This window comes from Leuresthes tenuis, unplaced genomic scaffold (genome assembly GCF_036924035.1).
Source record: "Leuresthes tenuis unplaced genomic scaffold, fLeuTen1.0.hap1 SCAF_3, whole genome shotgun sequence".
NCBI classification, from domain to species: Eukaryota; Metazoa; Chordata; class Actinopteri; order Atheriniformes; family Atherinopsidae; genus Leuresthes; species Leuresthes tenuis.
The window spans coordinates 17,116,895-17,132,722 of NW_027325357.1; the positions used below are offsets into that span (position 1 = coordinate 17,116,895).

The 15,828-nt window shown below is 39.7% G+C and overlaps 2 protein-coding genes and 1 long non-coding RNA gene across 3 annotated transcripts in view; 1 reads left to right on the forward strand and 2 right to left on the reverse strand.

Annotated features, from left to right (window-relative positions):
- dstyk (dual serine/threonine and tyrosine protein kinase) overlaps window positions 1-15,828 on the reverse strand; it is a 95,743-nt gene that overhangs the window by 43,683 nt on the left and 36,232 nt on the right. The window lies entirely within an intron of this gene.
- Window positions 152-1,600, forward strand: med20 (mediator complex subunit 20). The gene is made up of 4 exons (XM_072383152.1): window positions 152-204; window positions 470-615; window positions 1,039-1,292; window positions 1,379-1,600. The coding sequence occupies exons 1-4, from the start codon at window positions 191-193 to the stop codon at window positions 1,598-1,600; spliced, it is 636 nt and encodes a 211-aa protein (XP_072239253.1). The 5' UTR covers window positions 152-190.
- LOC140304164 (uncharacterized) lies at window positions 1,519-11,421 on the reverse strand. Its single transcript, XR_011915239.1, has 2 exons — window positions 11,373-11,421; window positions 1,519-1,740 (listed from the first exon to the last, which is right to left on the reverse strand). It is a non-coding gene; the product is annotated as an uncharacterized lncRNA (long non-coding RNA).

The following is a 15,828-nucleotide window of genomic DNA, read 5'->3' on the forward strand; positions in this document are numbered from 1 at the left end:
TTTATTGTGGAGGATATGAGGAAATCCAATATTGTAGGTAGTTTTTAAAAAAAGCATATTGACTGTGTGTTTGTTTTGTTCATTTGTTCGTTGTTTTTTTTTTAATACAACTGGATTTTATTTAACCGGAAGTCTACGTGTTCACCCGGATGTACTCAAGCCAAATACCACAATAGAAGGCAGAGCGTCAATGGGGGTTACTTGGTGAGATAATTACTTACATTTTTTGCTAAATCATTTTAAGATAACTTTTTCTCACATTTCCTCGTTCGTGTAGCATCTCACTTTAGCCTTCGTGTGTTTCTGTCGCTTGGCCGCGCTGCATTACTCGCTTTGATTTACACTGTGCTCCGCAGAATACTACATTTCTGTGACTCTGACTTAAAAGTAGATGTTTTCCTCCCTCCCAGTTCCTCCGTGGGAACGATGCTGATGTTCTCTGCATAATGTGTTGCATTGTGTCGCGCAGTGTGTGCCAGGTGCCGGTGGCGGAGGGGAAGAGTGTGCAGCAGACGGTGGACATCCTGCACAAGAAACTGGAGCAGCTGGGAGCTGTGAAGCACGGCAGCTTCTGTGTGGACTGTGAGACATACACTGCCACGGGAAATGTCAGCGGTAATGTTCAGTTTCCGTGGCCGAAAAGGCTGTAATAATGAAAGTCGTTTCATAATTAGAAAGCCCCCTTCAGAACCACAGAAGAGAAATACAACTGAAATGCTTGTATGGAGCAAACCCAAAAGAATCATAGATTTTAAGCAGAATAATGAATAAATGTAGCAGTGAGAGAATGGGCTCTGATTGTGTTAGAATCCTTTTGATACATCTGTTTATGTCCTTTTTAGACTGCTGTCACAATGTTTCAGTCGTCTGCGCCTTAACTAACTACGTAACTGGAATAATTAAATCTGGTGCAATGAAAACCACAATATTACTTGTGCGTTTTGTTAAAGTCAACGCGTGTCACAAAGGTGAAATGCTCAGTTAACTGGAAGGACAACTCATTTCCTGACTTGACGCTCTGCTGCCCATCTCTTACAGGTCAGCCGTCCAAGCTCTTGTACGTGATGCACAACTCTGAAACTCCCCTGAGCTGCCTGGCTATGTTTGAAGGAGGACCCTTCCTAATCGCAGATGCAAACTTTGACGTCCTCATGGTGAAGCTGAAAAGTCACTTTCAGAATGCCAAGGGACACAAAGTGGAGTGTCGCGGCACCAGATATCGCTACTGCGACTTCTTGATAAAGGTCGGCACCGTGACAATGAGCTCCAGCGCCAGAGGGATATCAGTGGAGGTATGAACACAGTGGCTTGATATTATCACTGAGAGAGGACACATGTTTTTCCCTGTGTGACTGCATTTACTTTGTGTTTTCCTCAGGTGGAGTACTGTCCCTGTGTGGTTCCAGGGGACTGCTGGAACCTCATAAAGGAGTTCATGCAGTCCTTTCTCGGCACTAACGTCCCTGAACTTCCGTCAGTGTTTGCTGCCAAACCTGAGGGGCTTTTTGCACCAGCAGACTGCGTTGACACCATGACTCAGTATCAAGAGTTGTTCAACAAACTTCGCAAACTCCAAATCCAAGGAAGTAATGTGCGTTGAGTCGGCAACGGAGACATCTTTCACGTCGTTGTTTTTGTTTTATTGTTGTCGTGTTATTTCTGGTCCTATGGATCAGCAAAATGTCCAGGAATTTTTGAAAGCTTTTCATTTTGGGGAATTCAGCTTTGCATAAATTTCACCTGTTTGATGAAAGAATTTTGTATTAAAGAGATCTTATGGATAAAAGTAGACTCCATTTATGCTCTCAAGCCCATTTTCTATTAAGTCACAGGCTTCAGATGTGTTCTTTGTGGCTTTTAACCACAAACTCTATGAAAAAAGAGTTTGTGGTTTAAGTACCTTAAAGTGCAACACCACCAACAGCCAACAACGTATATCATTAACAAAACATATGCTGCACATAAGGGGAAAAATTTCAACGAGTTTGATAGTATTTGACATGATCACCATTATTCTTCAACACAGTCTGAACCCTCTTAGACAACCTTTCTTATAATTCCTTAAAGTAGTCTTCAGGAGTAGTTCTCCAGGCACCTTGAATGACATTTCAAAGTTCTTCGTTGGGGCTTGAAACAGTTTCAGTGGAGGCACAGTGAACGGAGGTAAATAATTATTACACTGTTATTAAAAGTTAATATCTGATTGAAGGGTTCAGAAACAATCATTCTGGGACAGTTTGACTAGTTTACCCAAAACAAACTATATCTAACGCTGGGGTTGAGAGAGATTACAATGAATTTGATGAGAAAATTTTGTAATTCACTCTGAAAACAAAGTGAAATACTGATCATCATGGCACAAACAAGCAAACCTTGCAAAATGAAAAGTAAACATGGTTTATTACTATCATTACTATTAGTAACTTACATAAAGAAGATAAGAAATCCAAGCTGGTTTACCTACATCTAACGTTGGGGTAAAGTCAGATTAGAGATTGCAATGAATTTGATTAGAAAAATACCTAATTCCCTCTGAAAACAAAGTGAAATACTGACAAAATTACCCAAAAGATACCAAACTGCAGGTGTCTGATGCGTATTCTACAACATGTGGGATACTGCTTCGACTTAAAATATTAATGTATTAATGAGTAAATCAAAGGGAATTTAACTTGATTTTCCACAGATCATCATGACACAAACAAGCAAACCTGGGAACATGAATAGTAAATGCTAATGGTTTATTAGCATTATTAACTTACTAACTTACATAAAGAAGATAAGAAATCCAAGCTGGTAAAATGAAATAACTAAAAAGTACACTAAAGTCTCTTTTGTGTGAGGTATTGATGCTACATTTAAAAGATGTAACGAGTCAATATAATTAAGTAATTATTGACAATTTGACTATTTTTTTCTAATGTAATTAGAGCCGATTGGATTTTTTTAATTAATTCATTTTTTATTTTCAATTCTCCCAATTGCGTTAATTCTGTCATATTTATTCTAAACAGATTGTTACTTTGGACCATAAAATAATCCATTGATTAAAAACAAACCCTTGTGAAAAACTTTCCACAGCCACACTTTGTTCTCCCAGACAGCGCCGGGTGTCACCTTGTGTTAACTTTAAGTACAATCATACGTGGAGACGGGCCCCGGGATATTAACGTTTCAGAGAAATCTTAAAATCGCATTAAACAGCTTTTAACACGGCGACCTCCGCCTCGAAGCGACACGCACCCCCAGCGCATTTAAACAGAATATATAAAAACGGCTGACACGAGGTGCACGTGCGGTGTACGGGGCCATTGAGCCAGGGGCTGGTGGGCAATTGTCCTCTGTGGCCAATGCTAGCTGTTGTGAGGCTAAAAACACAAATAATAGCCACTTGGTGACCAGCAAATCCTGCAGCTAATGGTTAGCTAACTAACTGCTCGCTGGGCTGCCTCAAACAAACAAAGTTGTTGGATGTTCCTGGAGAGTGGCTCTCTGACTGTTCTTTGTTCTGGTTGAGCACGTGATGATGGGGTAGCCTAGCAAAGACATTTTCAAGCAAAGACAACTTTCTCCTTAAGGTTACAGAGTTCTGCTTTATTGTTACAGTGGGTTACATTGAGTGCCATGATACCAGACTCCAGGGCCCAAAAGTCATCTGAAAAGCAGGGAAAGTTTGAAGATGATTTATAGAGTTAATTCCTCTTGGAGCTGACTGAGACGGGAGCTGGAGACTGAGGCAGGTATAGGTAGGCAAAAGCAGCATGATGGCGACTGTTTGCCAAGCCTCCGAATCGCCCAGCAGCTGAATAGGGGAAACTAAATTATTGCTGACGCGCTTGCTGTTCAAAACGCAAGTTCTAATTTCAGTTAAGGTTGCTTTATTTAATTTCCAATCTTCAAGTATCAATCGTTAAAAAGCTAGCGAACAGGTGATAGTCCGCCACTAACACCACGTGACCCAATTAGTGTACGTCATTACGCAGGTGCGCCCAAAACTCAGACTACGCGGACACGCGTTGGCTTGCTCTGAGTCTTGGCGACTGTCGCCATGGCGACATTCTGATCTCTTCGCTGATGATGAGTCACAATGTTGCTTCAAAGGAGCTGTCATCAAAGGAGATGACGTCAACCCAAGGTTATATAAGGCAGAAATTTAACCATGTTTTCACATTTCCTTAGGAGTTCATCCGAAGAAAGACGTCCAATTTTCGAAGAACATTTGAAAGTCTCGACAAACAGTTTTCACTCGATCTTAAATACTTACTTTAATAGTAATTTGACAAGCACTTAAAAACAACGCTTGTTCACTTACTTTAGAAGTAATTTTGACAAGCACTTAAAAACAGCAAACAAAATGAGTCAAACCAAACTATCATGTACTCCACTTCAGTGGGGAGACATTGTAGATGAAGAGGAGCATCAGGAATCCTCCATGTTTACTTATGAAAGTAACAACAAGAGTCATGAGGAACCCACCAACAGGCCAGAAAAAGATCAATCCCAGGCCACTGCTGCCGCTGCGACTCCTCGCTCCGAGGATGTCCAGCTCGTACAGGATCGTCCCAAAGCCTCCGCAACTCGTCAAGTCAAGTGGAAGTTTCCCATTTCATCAACCGACGACGCAAGTTATCGCTCAGAGGACTCCAGGACTACACAGATCAACTATTTATACCATCAGATGGATGTCATCAAGACCAAGCTGCAGAAGAAGAACTTCTTTCTTACACGAGAAAACAACAGAAGAGTTGCAGCAGAAGAACAACTGAAGACAGTGGAAAACACTTTGACGTGTGAGCGTAATCACCGCCTAAAGTGTCAGCATGAGCTCAAGAATTGCAATCAAATCATTTTAGAATATTCTTTGTCAACCAAAGCAACCAAAACTCAACACGAGTCAGTTGTCAAAGAGCTAAAAGAGCAACTTAATGAAAAGACTGCCTCCAATATCCAACTTGACTCCAAAGTAACAGCACAGGAGGAGGCAATAAAAGAACTGGAAAAGAAGATGGCAGAACTAACGAAGTCTTCAATTCCATCAAACAACCAGCCTGAAGTCATCAAGGAACCTCAAGACACCGAGGAAATGTCTCCACCGATTATTGTCCAAGACCCAGAGAACATTTGTGAACCAGAAGATGACAAAGAAACTCAAATGGATTCTGAAGACATACAGGAAGTTATTCCATCAGACTTGACTCAACAGGCTGGAGCGCCACAACCAGAAATGGTCCCAGAGCTGCTGAGTTATGTCGAAATGGAATTAGTCCAAGAAGCAAAAGATGTCTCAGAGCCAACAACAGAAAACGTTTCTTCCAAAAAGACTGAAGAACCCACGGCAAAAAACAACCAGCCTGAAGTCATCAAGGAACCTCAAGACACCGAGGAAATGTCTCCACTGATTGAGAAGATTTCTGTACCCGCAGAGGAAAAAGAAACTGAAATACTTCCAAATGACTTTCAAGAAGAAATTGTCATCATCATCAAAATGGAACCAGACTCTAAACAGGCAGAGGACTTCCAACCACCAGATCACTTAAATGCCACAGAAGACGTGTCTCAAGAACAAGAACCAAAACAAGAAGAAGTCGACATAATCGCTGCGGAAACACAGGAATCTATTCCAATTGAAACCCTTTTTCTCGTGGAATCCCCCCATGAAGAAAGACCAGAGGTGATCTCACTGTGGAGGCGCTTCAAAAAATCTATGACGCCAAACCATCTGCGAAAATACAAAAGCAAAAAGATCAAGAGACAGAACAACAGCAGCGTTTAGCATTCACACACAAGACCATCTGTGTTATATTATTTGTTATAAATCCATCAATAAATAACATCTAAAATTCATATACTTTGTGTTCAGATGAATCTTTTCACACTGAACAGCTGCACTGACTGAAAGTATCAGTGCGTTGTTCTCACAACTCTTATTGTGTCATTCAAATAAGCACGAGTTCCTTCACTGATGATTATTATACTGATTTATGTGTGAATTTGCCCAAAGATTTAAATAAAATAATAAATTAGAAAAAAAATCCTAAAATACACACTTGTATGGAAACTTTTTTCTTTTTGTATCAAAATAAGAAAAGGTGTTACTTGTCAACTAAAAGGTGATTTTCTTTGAACAAATTGAATTATTCGTGATATCTGGAAGGTGAATTTTGGATGTCTGCAGGAGAATACTTACTTGGAGAAGCTGTTACTCACTTTATGGTTTGCTATTATTGCACTTTTATATATATCTATATACGGTTAGGTTTTTTTATATTTATGTGTCAACTATGTCAGATTACATCATGGTTGTCTGGATTCTATTTATATTTTAGAAATGAAACGTTTTACTAAGAGAAATCTAAAGGCGCAAATCACAACTCTACGAGGGAGCATGTTGCAGGAATCCAGATTTATTCAATGAGAATGTATTTATGGATATTTAAAATCCATAACCCCACGCATGGAATTTGAAAGGAATGAACTGATGTTTATCTGCGCTGCACAGCCAGCATCAGCACTGATGATCACTTAGACTTTGTAAAGATTTTATGTATCTTGAATTTGGTTTTGACAAGCACAGACTAAGTTAAAAATCCCTTAAAATAGCATTTCTGCTAATAAAGAATGTCACTGTGGAAAAACTGCTCCTTGACGGTTCTATATTACGACGGCTTAATTAGCTCTACGGCGCCATCAAGGGGACAATAAATGTAAAGCAGGTGGTGATGCTACAAGAACTTCACATTTTTGAGACTTTAGCTTTGCAGCAATTTCACCTGCTTGACGACTTTTTTTTAATTAAAGAGGCTTTATAGAGGAAAGCAGACAAAGTCTCCATTGCTGCTGTCAAGGCCATTTTCTAATCAGTCACAGACTTCAGCTGTGTTCTTTGTGGGTTTTAAAGCATTTCTGGCTCGTATATCTTTAACAAAACATCAGCTTCTTCTGTGAAATACAAAATCTGTAAATTTCTCCCACTCGTCATTGTGGTTTCTTTAGTTATATTCTCTCCCACTGGTCACTGAAACAGTTTCAGGGGAGGCTAAGTGAAGAAGGTATATGAATATCTGATTGTAGGGTTCAGAATCTCTCATTTTGGGACAGTTTGACTATTTTACCCAAAACTAACTACATCTAACGTTGGGGTTAAATCAGATTAGAGATTGCAATGAATTTGATTAGAAAAATACCTAATTCCCTCTGAAAACAATGTGAAATACTGACAAAATTACCCAAAAGATACCAAACTGCAGGTGTCTGATGCGTATTCTACAACATGTGGGATGCTGCTTCGACTTAAAATATTATCAATGTATTAATGAGTAAATCAAAGGGAATTTAACTTGATTTTCCACAGATCATCATGACACAAACAAGCAAACCTGGGAACATGAATAGTAAACATGGTTTATTAGCATTATTAACATACTAACTTACATAAAGAGGATAAGAAATCCAAGCTGGTAAAATGAAATAACTAAAAAGTACACTAAAGTCTCTTTTGTGTGAGGTATTGATGCTACATTTAAAATGATGTAACGAGTCAATATAATTAAGTAATTATTGACAATATGATTATTTTTTTCAAATGTAATTAGAGCTGATTTGATTTTTTTAAATGTATTAATTTTTTATTTTCAATTCTCTCAATTGCGTTAATTCGGTCATATTTATTCTAAACAGATTGTTACTTTGGATCATAAAATAATGCATCGATTAAAAACAAACCCTTTTGAAAAACTTTCCACAGCCTCACTTTGTTCTCCCAGACAGCGCCGGGTGTCACCTTGTGTTAACTTTAAGTACAACCATACGTGGAGACGGGCCCCGGGATATTAAGATTTCAAAGAAATCTTAAAATCGCATTAAACAGCTTTTAACACGGCGACCTCCGCCTCGAAGCGACACGCACCCCCAGCGCATTTGAACAGAATATATCAAAACGGCTGACACGAGGTGCACGTGCGGTGTGCGGGGCCATTGGAGCCAGGGGCTGGTGGGCAGGTGTCCTCTGTGGCCAATGCTAGCTGTTGTGAGGCTAAAAACACAAATAATAGCCACTTGGTGACCAGCAAATCCTGCAGCTAATGGTTAGCTAACTTACTGCTCGCTGGGCTGCCTCAAACAAACAAAGTTGTTGGATGAACATCCAACTGGAGAGTGGCTCTCTGACTGTTCTTTGTTCTGGTTGAGCACGTGATGATGGGGTAGCCTAGCAAAGACATTTTCAAGCAAAGACAACTTTCTCCTTAAGGTTACAGAGTTCTGCTTTATTGTTACAGTGGGTTACATTGACTACCGTGATACCAGACTCCAGGGCCCAAAAGTCATCTGAAAAGCAGGGAAAGTTTGAAGATTATCTACAGAGTTAATTCCTCTCGGAGCTGACTGAGACGGGAGCTGGAGACTGAGGTAGGTATAGGTAGGCAAAAGCAGCATGATGGCGACTGTTTGCCAAGCCTCCGAGTCGCCCAGCAGCTGAATAGGGGAAACTAAATTATTGCTGACGCGCTAGCTGTTCAAAACGCAAGTTCTAATTTCAGTTAAGGTTGCTTTATTTAATTTCCAATCTTCAAGTATCAAGCGAGCGAACAGGTGATAGTCCGCCACTAACACCACGTGACCCAATTAGTGTACGTCATTACGCAGGTGCGCCCAAAACTCGGGACTACGCGGACACGCGTTGGCTTGGTCTGAGTCTTGGCGACTGTCGCCATGGCGACATTCTGATCTCTTCGCTGATGATGAGTCACAATGTTGCTTCAAAGGAGCTGTCATCAAAGGAGATGACGTCAACCCAAGGTTATATAAGGCAGAAATTTAACCATGTTTTCACATTTCATTAGGAGTTCATCCGAAGAAAGACGTCCAGTTTTCGAAGAACATTTGAAAGTATCGATAGTTTTCACTCGATCTTAAATACTTACTTTAATAGTAATTTGACAAGCACTTAAAAACAGCAAACAAAATGAGTCAACCCAAACTATCATCTACTCCACTTCAGTGGGGAGACATTGTAGATGAAGAGGAGCGTCAGGAATCCTCCATGTTTACTTATGAAAGTAACAACAAAAGTCATGAGGAACCCACCAACAGGCCAGAAAAAGATCAATCCCAGGCCACTGCTGCCGCTGCGACTCCTCACTCCGAGGATGTCCAGCTCGTACAGGATCGTCCCAAAGCCTCCGCAACTCGTCAAGTCAAGTGGAAGTTTCCCATTTCATCAACCGACGGCGCAAGTTATCGCTCAGAGGACTCCAGGACTACACAGATCAACTATTTATACCATCAGATGGATGTCATCAAGACCAAGCTGCAGAAGAAGAACTTCTTTCTTACACGAGAAAACAACAGAAGAGTTGCAGCAGAAGAACAACTGAAGACAGTGGAAAACACTTTGACGTGTGAGCGTAATCACCGCCTAAACTGTCAGCATGAGCTCAAGAATTGCAATCAAATCATTTTAGAATATTCTTTGTCAACCAAAGCAACCAAAACTCAACACGAGTCAGTTGTCAAAGAGCTAAAAGAGCAACTTAATGAAAAGACTGCCTCCAATATCCAACTTGCCTCCAAAGTAACAGCACAGGAGGAGGCAATAAAAGAACTGGAAAAGAAGGTGGCAGAACTAACGAAGTCTTCAATTCCATCAAACAACCAGCCTGAAGTCATCCAGGAACCTCAAGACACCGAGGAAATGTCTCCACCGATTATTGTCCAGGACCCAGAGAACATTTGTGAACCAGAAGATGACAAAGAAACTAAACTGGATTCTGAAGACATACAGGAAGTTATTCCATCAGACTTGACTCAACAGGCTGGAGCGCCACAACCAGAAATGGTCCCAGAGCTGCTGAGTTATGTCAAAATGGAATTAGTCCAAGAAGCAAAAGATGTCTCAGAGCCAACAACAGAAAACGTTTCTTCCAAAAAGACTGAAGAACCCACGGCAAAAAACAACCAGCCTGAAGTCATCAAGGAACCTCAAGACACCGAGGAAATGTCTCCACCGATTGAGAAGATTTCTGTACCTGCAGAGGAAAAAGAAACTGAAATACTTCCAAATGACTTTCAAGAAGAAATTGTCATCATCATCAAAATGGAACCAGACTCTAAACAGGCAGAGGACTTCCAACCACCAGATCACTTAAATGCCACAGAAGACGTGTCTCAAGAACAAGAACCAAAACAAGAAGATGTCGACATAATCGCTGCGGAAACTCAGGAATCTATTCCAATTGAAACCCTTTTTCCCGTGGAATCCCCCCATGAAGAAAGACCAGAGGTGATCTCACTGTGGAGGCGCTTCAAAAAATCTATGACGCCAAACCATCTGCGAAAATACAAAAACAAAAAGATCAAGAGAGACAACAACAGCAGCGTTTAGCATTCACACACAAGACCATCTGTGTTATATTATTTATGTTATATATCCATCAATAAATAACAACTAAAATTCATATACTTTGTGTTCAGATGAATCTTTTCACACTGAACAGCTGCACTGACTGAAAGTATCAGTGCATTGTTCTCACAACTCTTATTGTGTCATTCAAATAAGCACGAGTTCCTTCACTGATGATTATTATACTGATTTATGTGTGAATTTGCCCAAAGATTTAAATAAAATTAGAAAAGAAATCCTAAATTACACACTTGTATGGAAACTTTTTTCTTTTTGTATCAAAATAAGAAAAGGTGTTACTTGTCAACTAAAAGGTGATTTTCTTTGAACAAATTGAATTATTCGTGATATCTGGAAGGTGAATTTTGGATGTCTGCAGGAGAATACTTACTTGGAGAAGCTGTTGCTCACTTTATGGTTTGCTATTATTGCACTTTTATATATATCTATATACGGTTAGGTTTGTTTATATTTATGTCAAATATGTCAGATTACATCATGGTTGTTTGGATTAGATTTAGATTTTAGAAATGAAACGTTTTACTAAGAGAAATCTAAAGGCGCAAATCACAAATCTACGAGGGAGCATGTTGCAGGAATCCAGATTTATTAAATGAGAATGTATTTATGGATATTTAAATCCATAACCCCACGCATGGAATTTGAAAGGAATGAACCGATGTTTATCTGCGCTGCACATCCAGCATCAGCACTGATGATGATCACTTAGACTTTGTAAAGATTTTATGTATCTTGAATTTGGTTTTGACAAGCACAGACTAAGTTAAAATCCCTTAAAATAGCATTTCTGCTAATAAAGAATGTCACTGTGGAAAAACTGCTCCTTGACGGTTCTATATTACGACGGCTTAATTAGCTCTACGGCGCCATCAAGGGGACAATAAATGTAAAGCAGGTGGTGATGCTACAAGAACTTCACATTTTTGAGACTTTAGCTTTGCAGCAATTTCACCTGCTTGATGACTTTTTTTAATTAAAGAGGCCTTATAGAGGAAAGCAGACAAAGTCTCCATTGTTGCTGTCAAGGCCATTTTCTAATCAGTCACAGACTTCAGCTGTGTTCTTTGTGGGTTTTAAAGCATTTCTGGCTCGTATATCTTTAACAAAACATCAGCTTCTTCTGTGAAATACAAAATCTGTAAATTTCTCCCACTCGTCATTGTGGTTTCTTTAGTTATATTCTCTCCCACTGGTCACTGAAACAGTTTCAGGGGAGGCTAAGTGAAGAAGGTATATGAATATCTGATTGTAGGGTTCAGAATCTCTCATTTTGGGACAGTTTGACTATTTTACCCAAAACTAACTACATCTAACGTTGGGGTTAAATCAGATTAGAGATTGCAATGAATTTGATTAGAAAAATACCTAATTCCCTCTGAAAACAATGTGAAATACTGACAAAATTACCCAAAAGATACCAAACTGCAGGTGTCTGATGCGTATTCTACAACATGTGGGATGCTGCTTCGACTTAAAATATTATCAATGTATTAATGAGTAAATCAAAGGGAATTTAACTTGATTTTCCACAGATCATCATGACACAAACAAGCAAACCTGGGAACATGAATAGTAAACATGGTTTATTAGCATTATTAACATACTAACTTACATAAAGAGGATAAGAAATCCAAGCTGGTAAAATGAAATAACTAAAAAGTACACTAAAGTCTCTTTTGTGTGAGGTATTGATGCTACATTTAAAATGATGTAACGAGTCAATATAATTAAGTAATTATTGACAATATGATTATTTTTTTCAAATGTAATTAGAGCTGATTTGATTTTTTTAAATGTATTAATTTTTTATTTTCAATTCTCCCAATTGCGTTAATTCGGTCATATTTATTCTAGACAGATTGTTACTTTGGATCATAAAATAATGCATCGATTAAAAACAAACCCTTTTGAAAAACTTTCCACAGCCTCACTTTGTTGTCCCAGACAGCGCCGGGTGTCACCTTGTGTTAACTTTAAGTACAACCATACGTGGAGACGGGCCCCGGGATATTAAGATTTCAAAGAAATCTTAAAATCGCATTAAACAGCTTTTAACACGGCGACCTCCGCCTCGAAGCGACACGCACCCCCAGCGCATTTGAACAGAATATATCAAAACGGCTGACACGAGGTGCACGTGCGGTGTGCGGGGCCATTGGAGCCAGGGGCTGGTGGGCAATTGTCCTCTGTGGCCAATGCTAGCTGTTGTGAGGCTAAAAACACAAATAATAGCCACTTGGTGACCAGCAAATCCTGCAGCTAATGGTTAGCTAACTTACTGCTCGCTGGGCTGCCTCAAACAAACAAAGTTGTTGGATGAACATCCAACTGGAGAGTGGCTCTCTGACTGTTCTTTGTTCTGGTTGAGCACGTGATGATGGGGTAGCCTAGCAAAGACATTTTCAAGCAAAGACAACTTTCTCCTTAAGGTTACAGAGTTCTGCTTTATTGTTACAGTGGGTTACATTGACTACCGTGATACCAGACTCCAGGGCCCAAAAGTCATCTGAAAAGCAGGGAAAGTTTGAAGATTATCTACAGAGTTAATTCCTCTCGGAGCTGACTGAGACGGGAGCTGGAGACTGAGGTAGGTATAGGTAGGCAAAAGCAGCATGATGGCGACTGTTTGCCAAGCCTCCGAGTCGCCCAGCAGCTGAATAGGGGAAACTAAATTATTGCTGACGCGCTAGCTGTTCAAAACGCAAGTTCTAATTTCAGTTAAGGTTGCTTTATTTAATTTCCAATCTTCAAGTATCAAGCGAGCGAACAGGTGATAGTCCGCCACTAACACCACGTGACCCAATTAGTGTACGTCATTACGCAGGTGCGCCCAAAACTCGGGACTACGCGGACACGCGTTGGCTTGGTCTGAGTCTTGGCGACTGTCGCCATGGCGACATTCTGATCTCTTCGCTGATGATGAGTCACAATGTTGCTTCAAAGGAGCTGTCATCAAAGGAGATGACGTCAACCCAAGGTTATATAAGGCAGAAATTTAACCATGTTTTCACATTTCATTAGGAGTTCATCCGAAGAAAGACGTCCAGTTTTCGAAGAACATTTGAAAGTATCGATAGTTTTCACTCGATCTTAAATACTTACTTTAATAGTAATTTGACAAGCACTTAAAAACAGCAAACAAAATGAGTCAACCCAAACTATCATCTACTCCACTTCAGTGGGGAGACATTGTAGATGAAGAGGAGCGTCAGGAATCCTCCATGTTTACTTATGAAAGTAACAACAAAAGTCATGAGGAACCCACCAACAGGCCAGAAAAAGATCAATCCCAGGCCACTGCTGCCGCTGCGACTCCTCACTCCGAGGATGTCCAGCTCGTACAGGATCGTCCCAAAGCCTCCGCAACTCGTCAAGTCAAGTGGAAGTTTCCCATTTCATCAACCGACGACGCAAGTTATCGCTCAGAGGACTCCAGGACTACACAGATCAACTATTTATACCATCAGGTGGATGTCATCAAGACCAAGCTGCAGAAGAAGAACTTCTTTCTTACACGAGAAAACAACAGAAGAGTTGCAGCAGAAGAACAACTGAAGACAGTGGAAAACACTTTGACGTGTGAGCGTAATCACCGCCTAAACTGTCAGCATGAGCTCAAGAATTGCAATCAAATCATTTTAGAATATTCTTTGTCAACCAAAGCAACCAAAACTCAACACGAGTCAGTTGTCAAAGAGCTAAAAGAGCAACTTAACAAAAAGACTGCCTCCAATATCCAACTTGCCTCCAAAGTAACAGGACAGGAGGAGGCAATAAAAGAACTGGAAAAGAAGGTGGCAGAACTAACGAAGTCTTCAATTCCATCAAACAACCAGCCTGAAGTCATCCAGGAACCTCAAGACACCGAGGAAATGTCTCCACCGATTATTGTCCAGGACCCAGAGAACATTTGTGAACCAGAAGATGACAAAGAAACTCAAATGGATTCTGAAGACATACAGGAAGTTATTCCATCAGACTTGACTCAACAGGCTGGAGCGCCACAACCAGAAATGGTCCCAGAGCTGCTGAGTTATGTCGAAATGGAATTAGTCCAAGAAGCAAAAGATGTCTCAGAGCCAACAACAGAAAACGTTTCTTCCAAAAAGACTGAAGAACCCATGGCAAAAAACAACCAGCCTGAAGTCATCAAGGAACCTCAAGACACCGAGGAAATGTCTCCACCGATTGAGAAGATTTCTGTACCTGCAGAGGAAAAAGAAACTGAAATACTTCCAAATGACTTTCAAGAAGAAATTGTCATCATCATCAAAATGGAACCAGACTCTAAACAGGCAGAGGACTTCCAACCACCAGATCACTTAAATGCCACAGAAGACGTGTCTCAAGAACAAGAACCAAAACAAGAAGATGTCGACATAATCGCTGCGGAAACTCAGGAATCTATTCCAATTGAAACCCTTTTTCCCGTGGAATCCCCCCATGAAGAAAGACCAGAGGTGATCTCACTGTGGAGGCGCTTCAAAAAATCTATGACGCCAAACCATCTGCGAAAATACAAAAGCAAAAAGATCAAGAGAGACAACAACAGCAGCGTTTAGCATTCACACACAAGACCATCTGTGTTATATTATTTATGTTATATATCCATCAATAAATAACAACTAAAATTCATATACTTTGTGTTCAGATGAATCTTTTCACACTGAACAGCTGCACTGACTGAAAGTATCAGTGCATTGTTCTCACAACTCTTATTGTGTCATTCAAATAAGCACGAGTTCCTTCACTGATGATTATTATACTGATTTATGTGTGAATTTGCCCAAAGATTTAAATAAAATTAGAAAAGAAATCCTAAATTACACACTTGTATGGAAACTTTTTTCTTTTTGTATCAAAATAAGAAAAGGTGTTACTTGTCAACTAAAAGGTGATTTTCTTTGAACAAATTGAATTATTCGTGATATCTGGAAGGTGAATTTTGGATGTCTGCAGGAGAATACTTACTTGGAGAAGCTGTTGCTCACTTTATGGTTTGCTATTATTGCACTTTTATATATATCTATATACGGTTAGGTTTGTTTATATTTATGTCAAATATGTCAGATTACATCATGGTTGTTTGGATTAGATTTAGATTTTAGAAATGAAACGTTTTACTAAGAGAAATCTAAAGGCGCAAATCACAAATCTACGAGGGAGCATGTTGCAGGAATCCAGATTTATTAAATGAGAATGTATTTATGGATATTTAAATCCATAACCCCACGCATGGAATTTGAAAGGAATGAACCGATGTTTATCTGCGCTGCACAGCCAGCATCAGCACTGATGATGATCACTTAGACTTTGTAAAGATTTTATGTATCTTGAATTTGGTTTTGACAAGCACAGACTAAGTTAAAAATCCCTTAAAATAGCATTTCTGCTAATAAAGAATGTCA

What these genes read in the sequence shown, in the direction of transcription:
- med20 (XM_072383152.1), top strand. An exon ending in TGCCACGGGAAATGTCAGCG is followed by an intron (nt 616 to 1,038) that starts GTAATGTTCAGT and finishes CATCTCTTACAG; the next exon opens with GTCAGCCGTCCAAGCTCTTG. An exon ending in CCAGAGGGATATCAGTGGAG is followed by an intron (nt 1,293 to 1,378) that starts GTATGAACACAG and finishes TGTTTTCCTCAG; the next exon opens with GTGGAGTACTGTCCCTGTGT.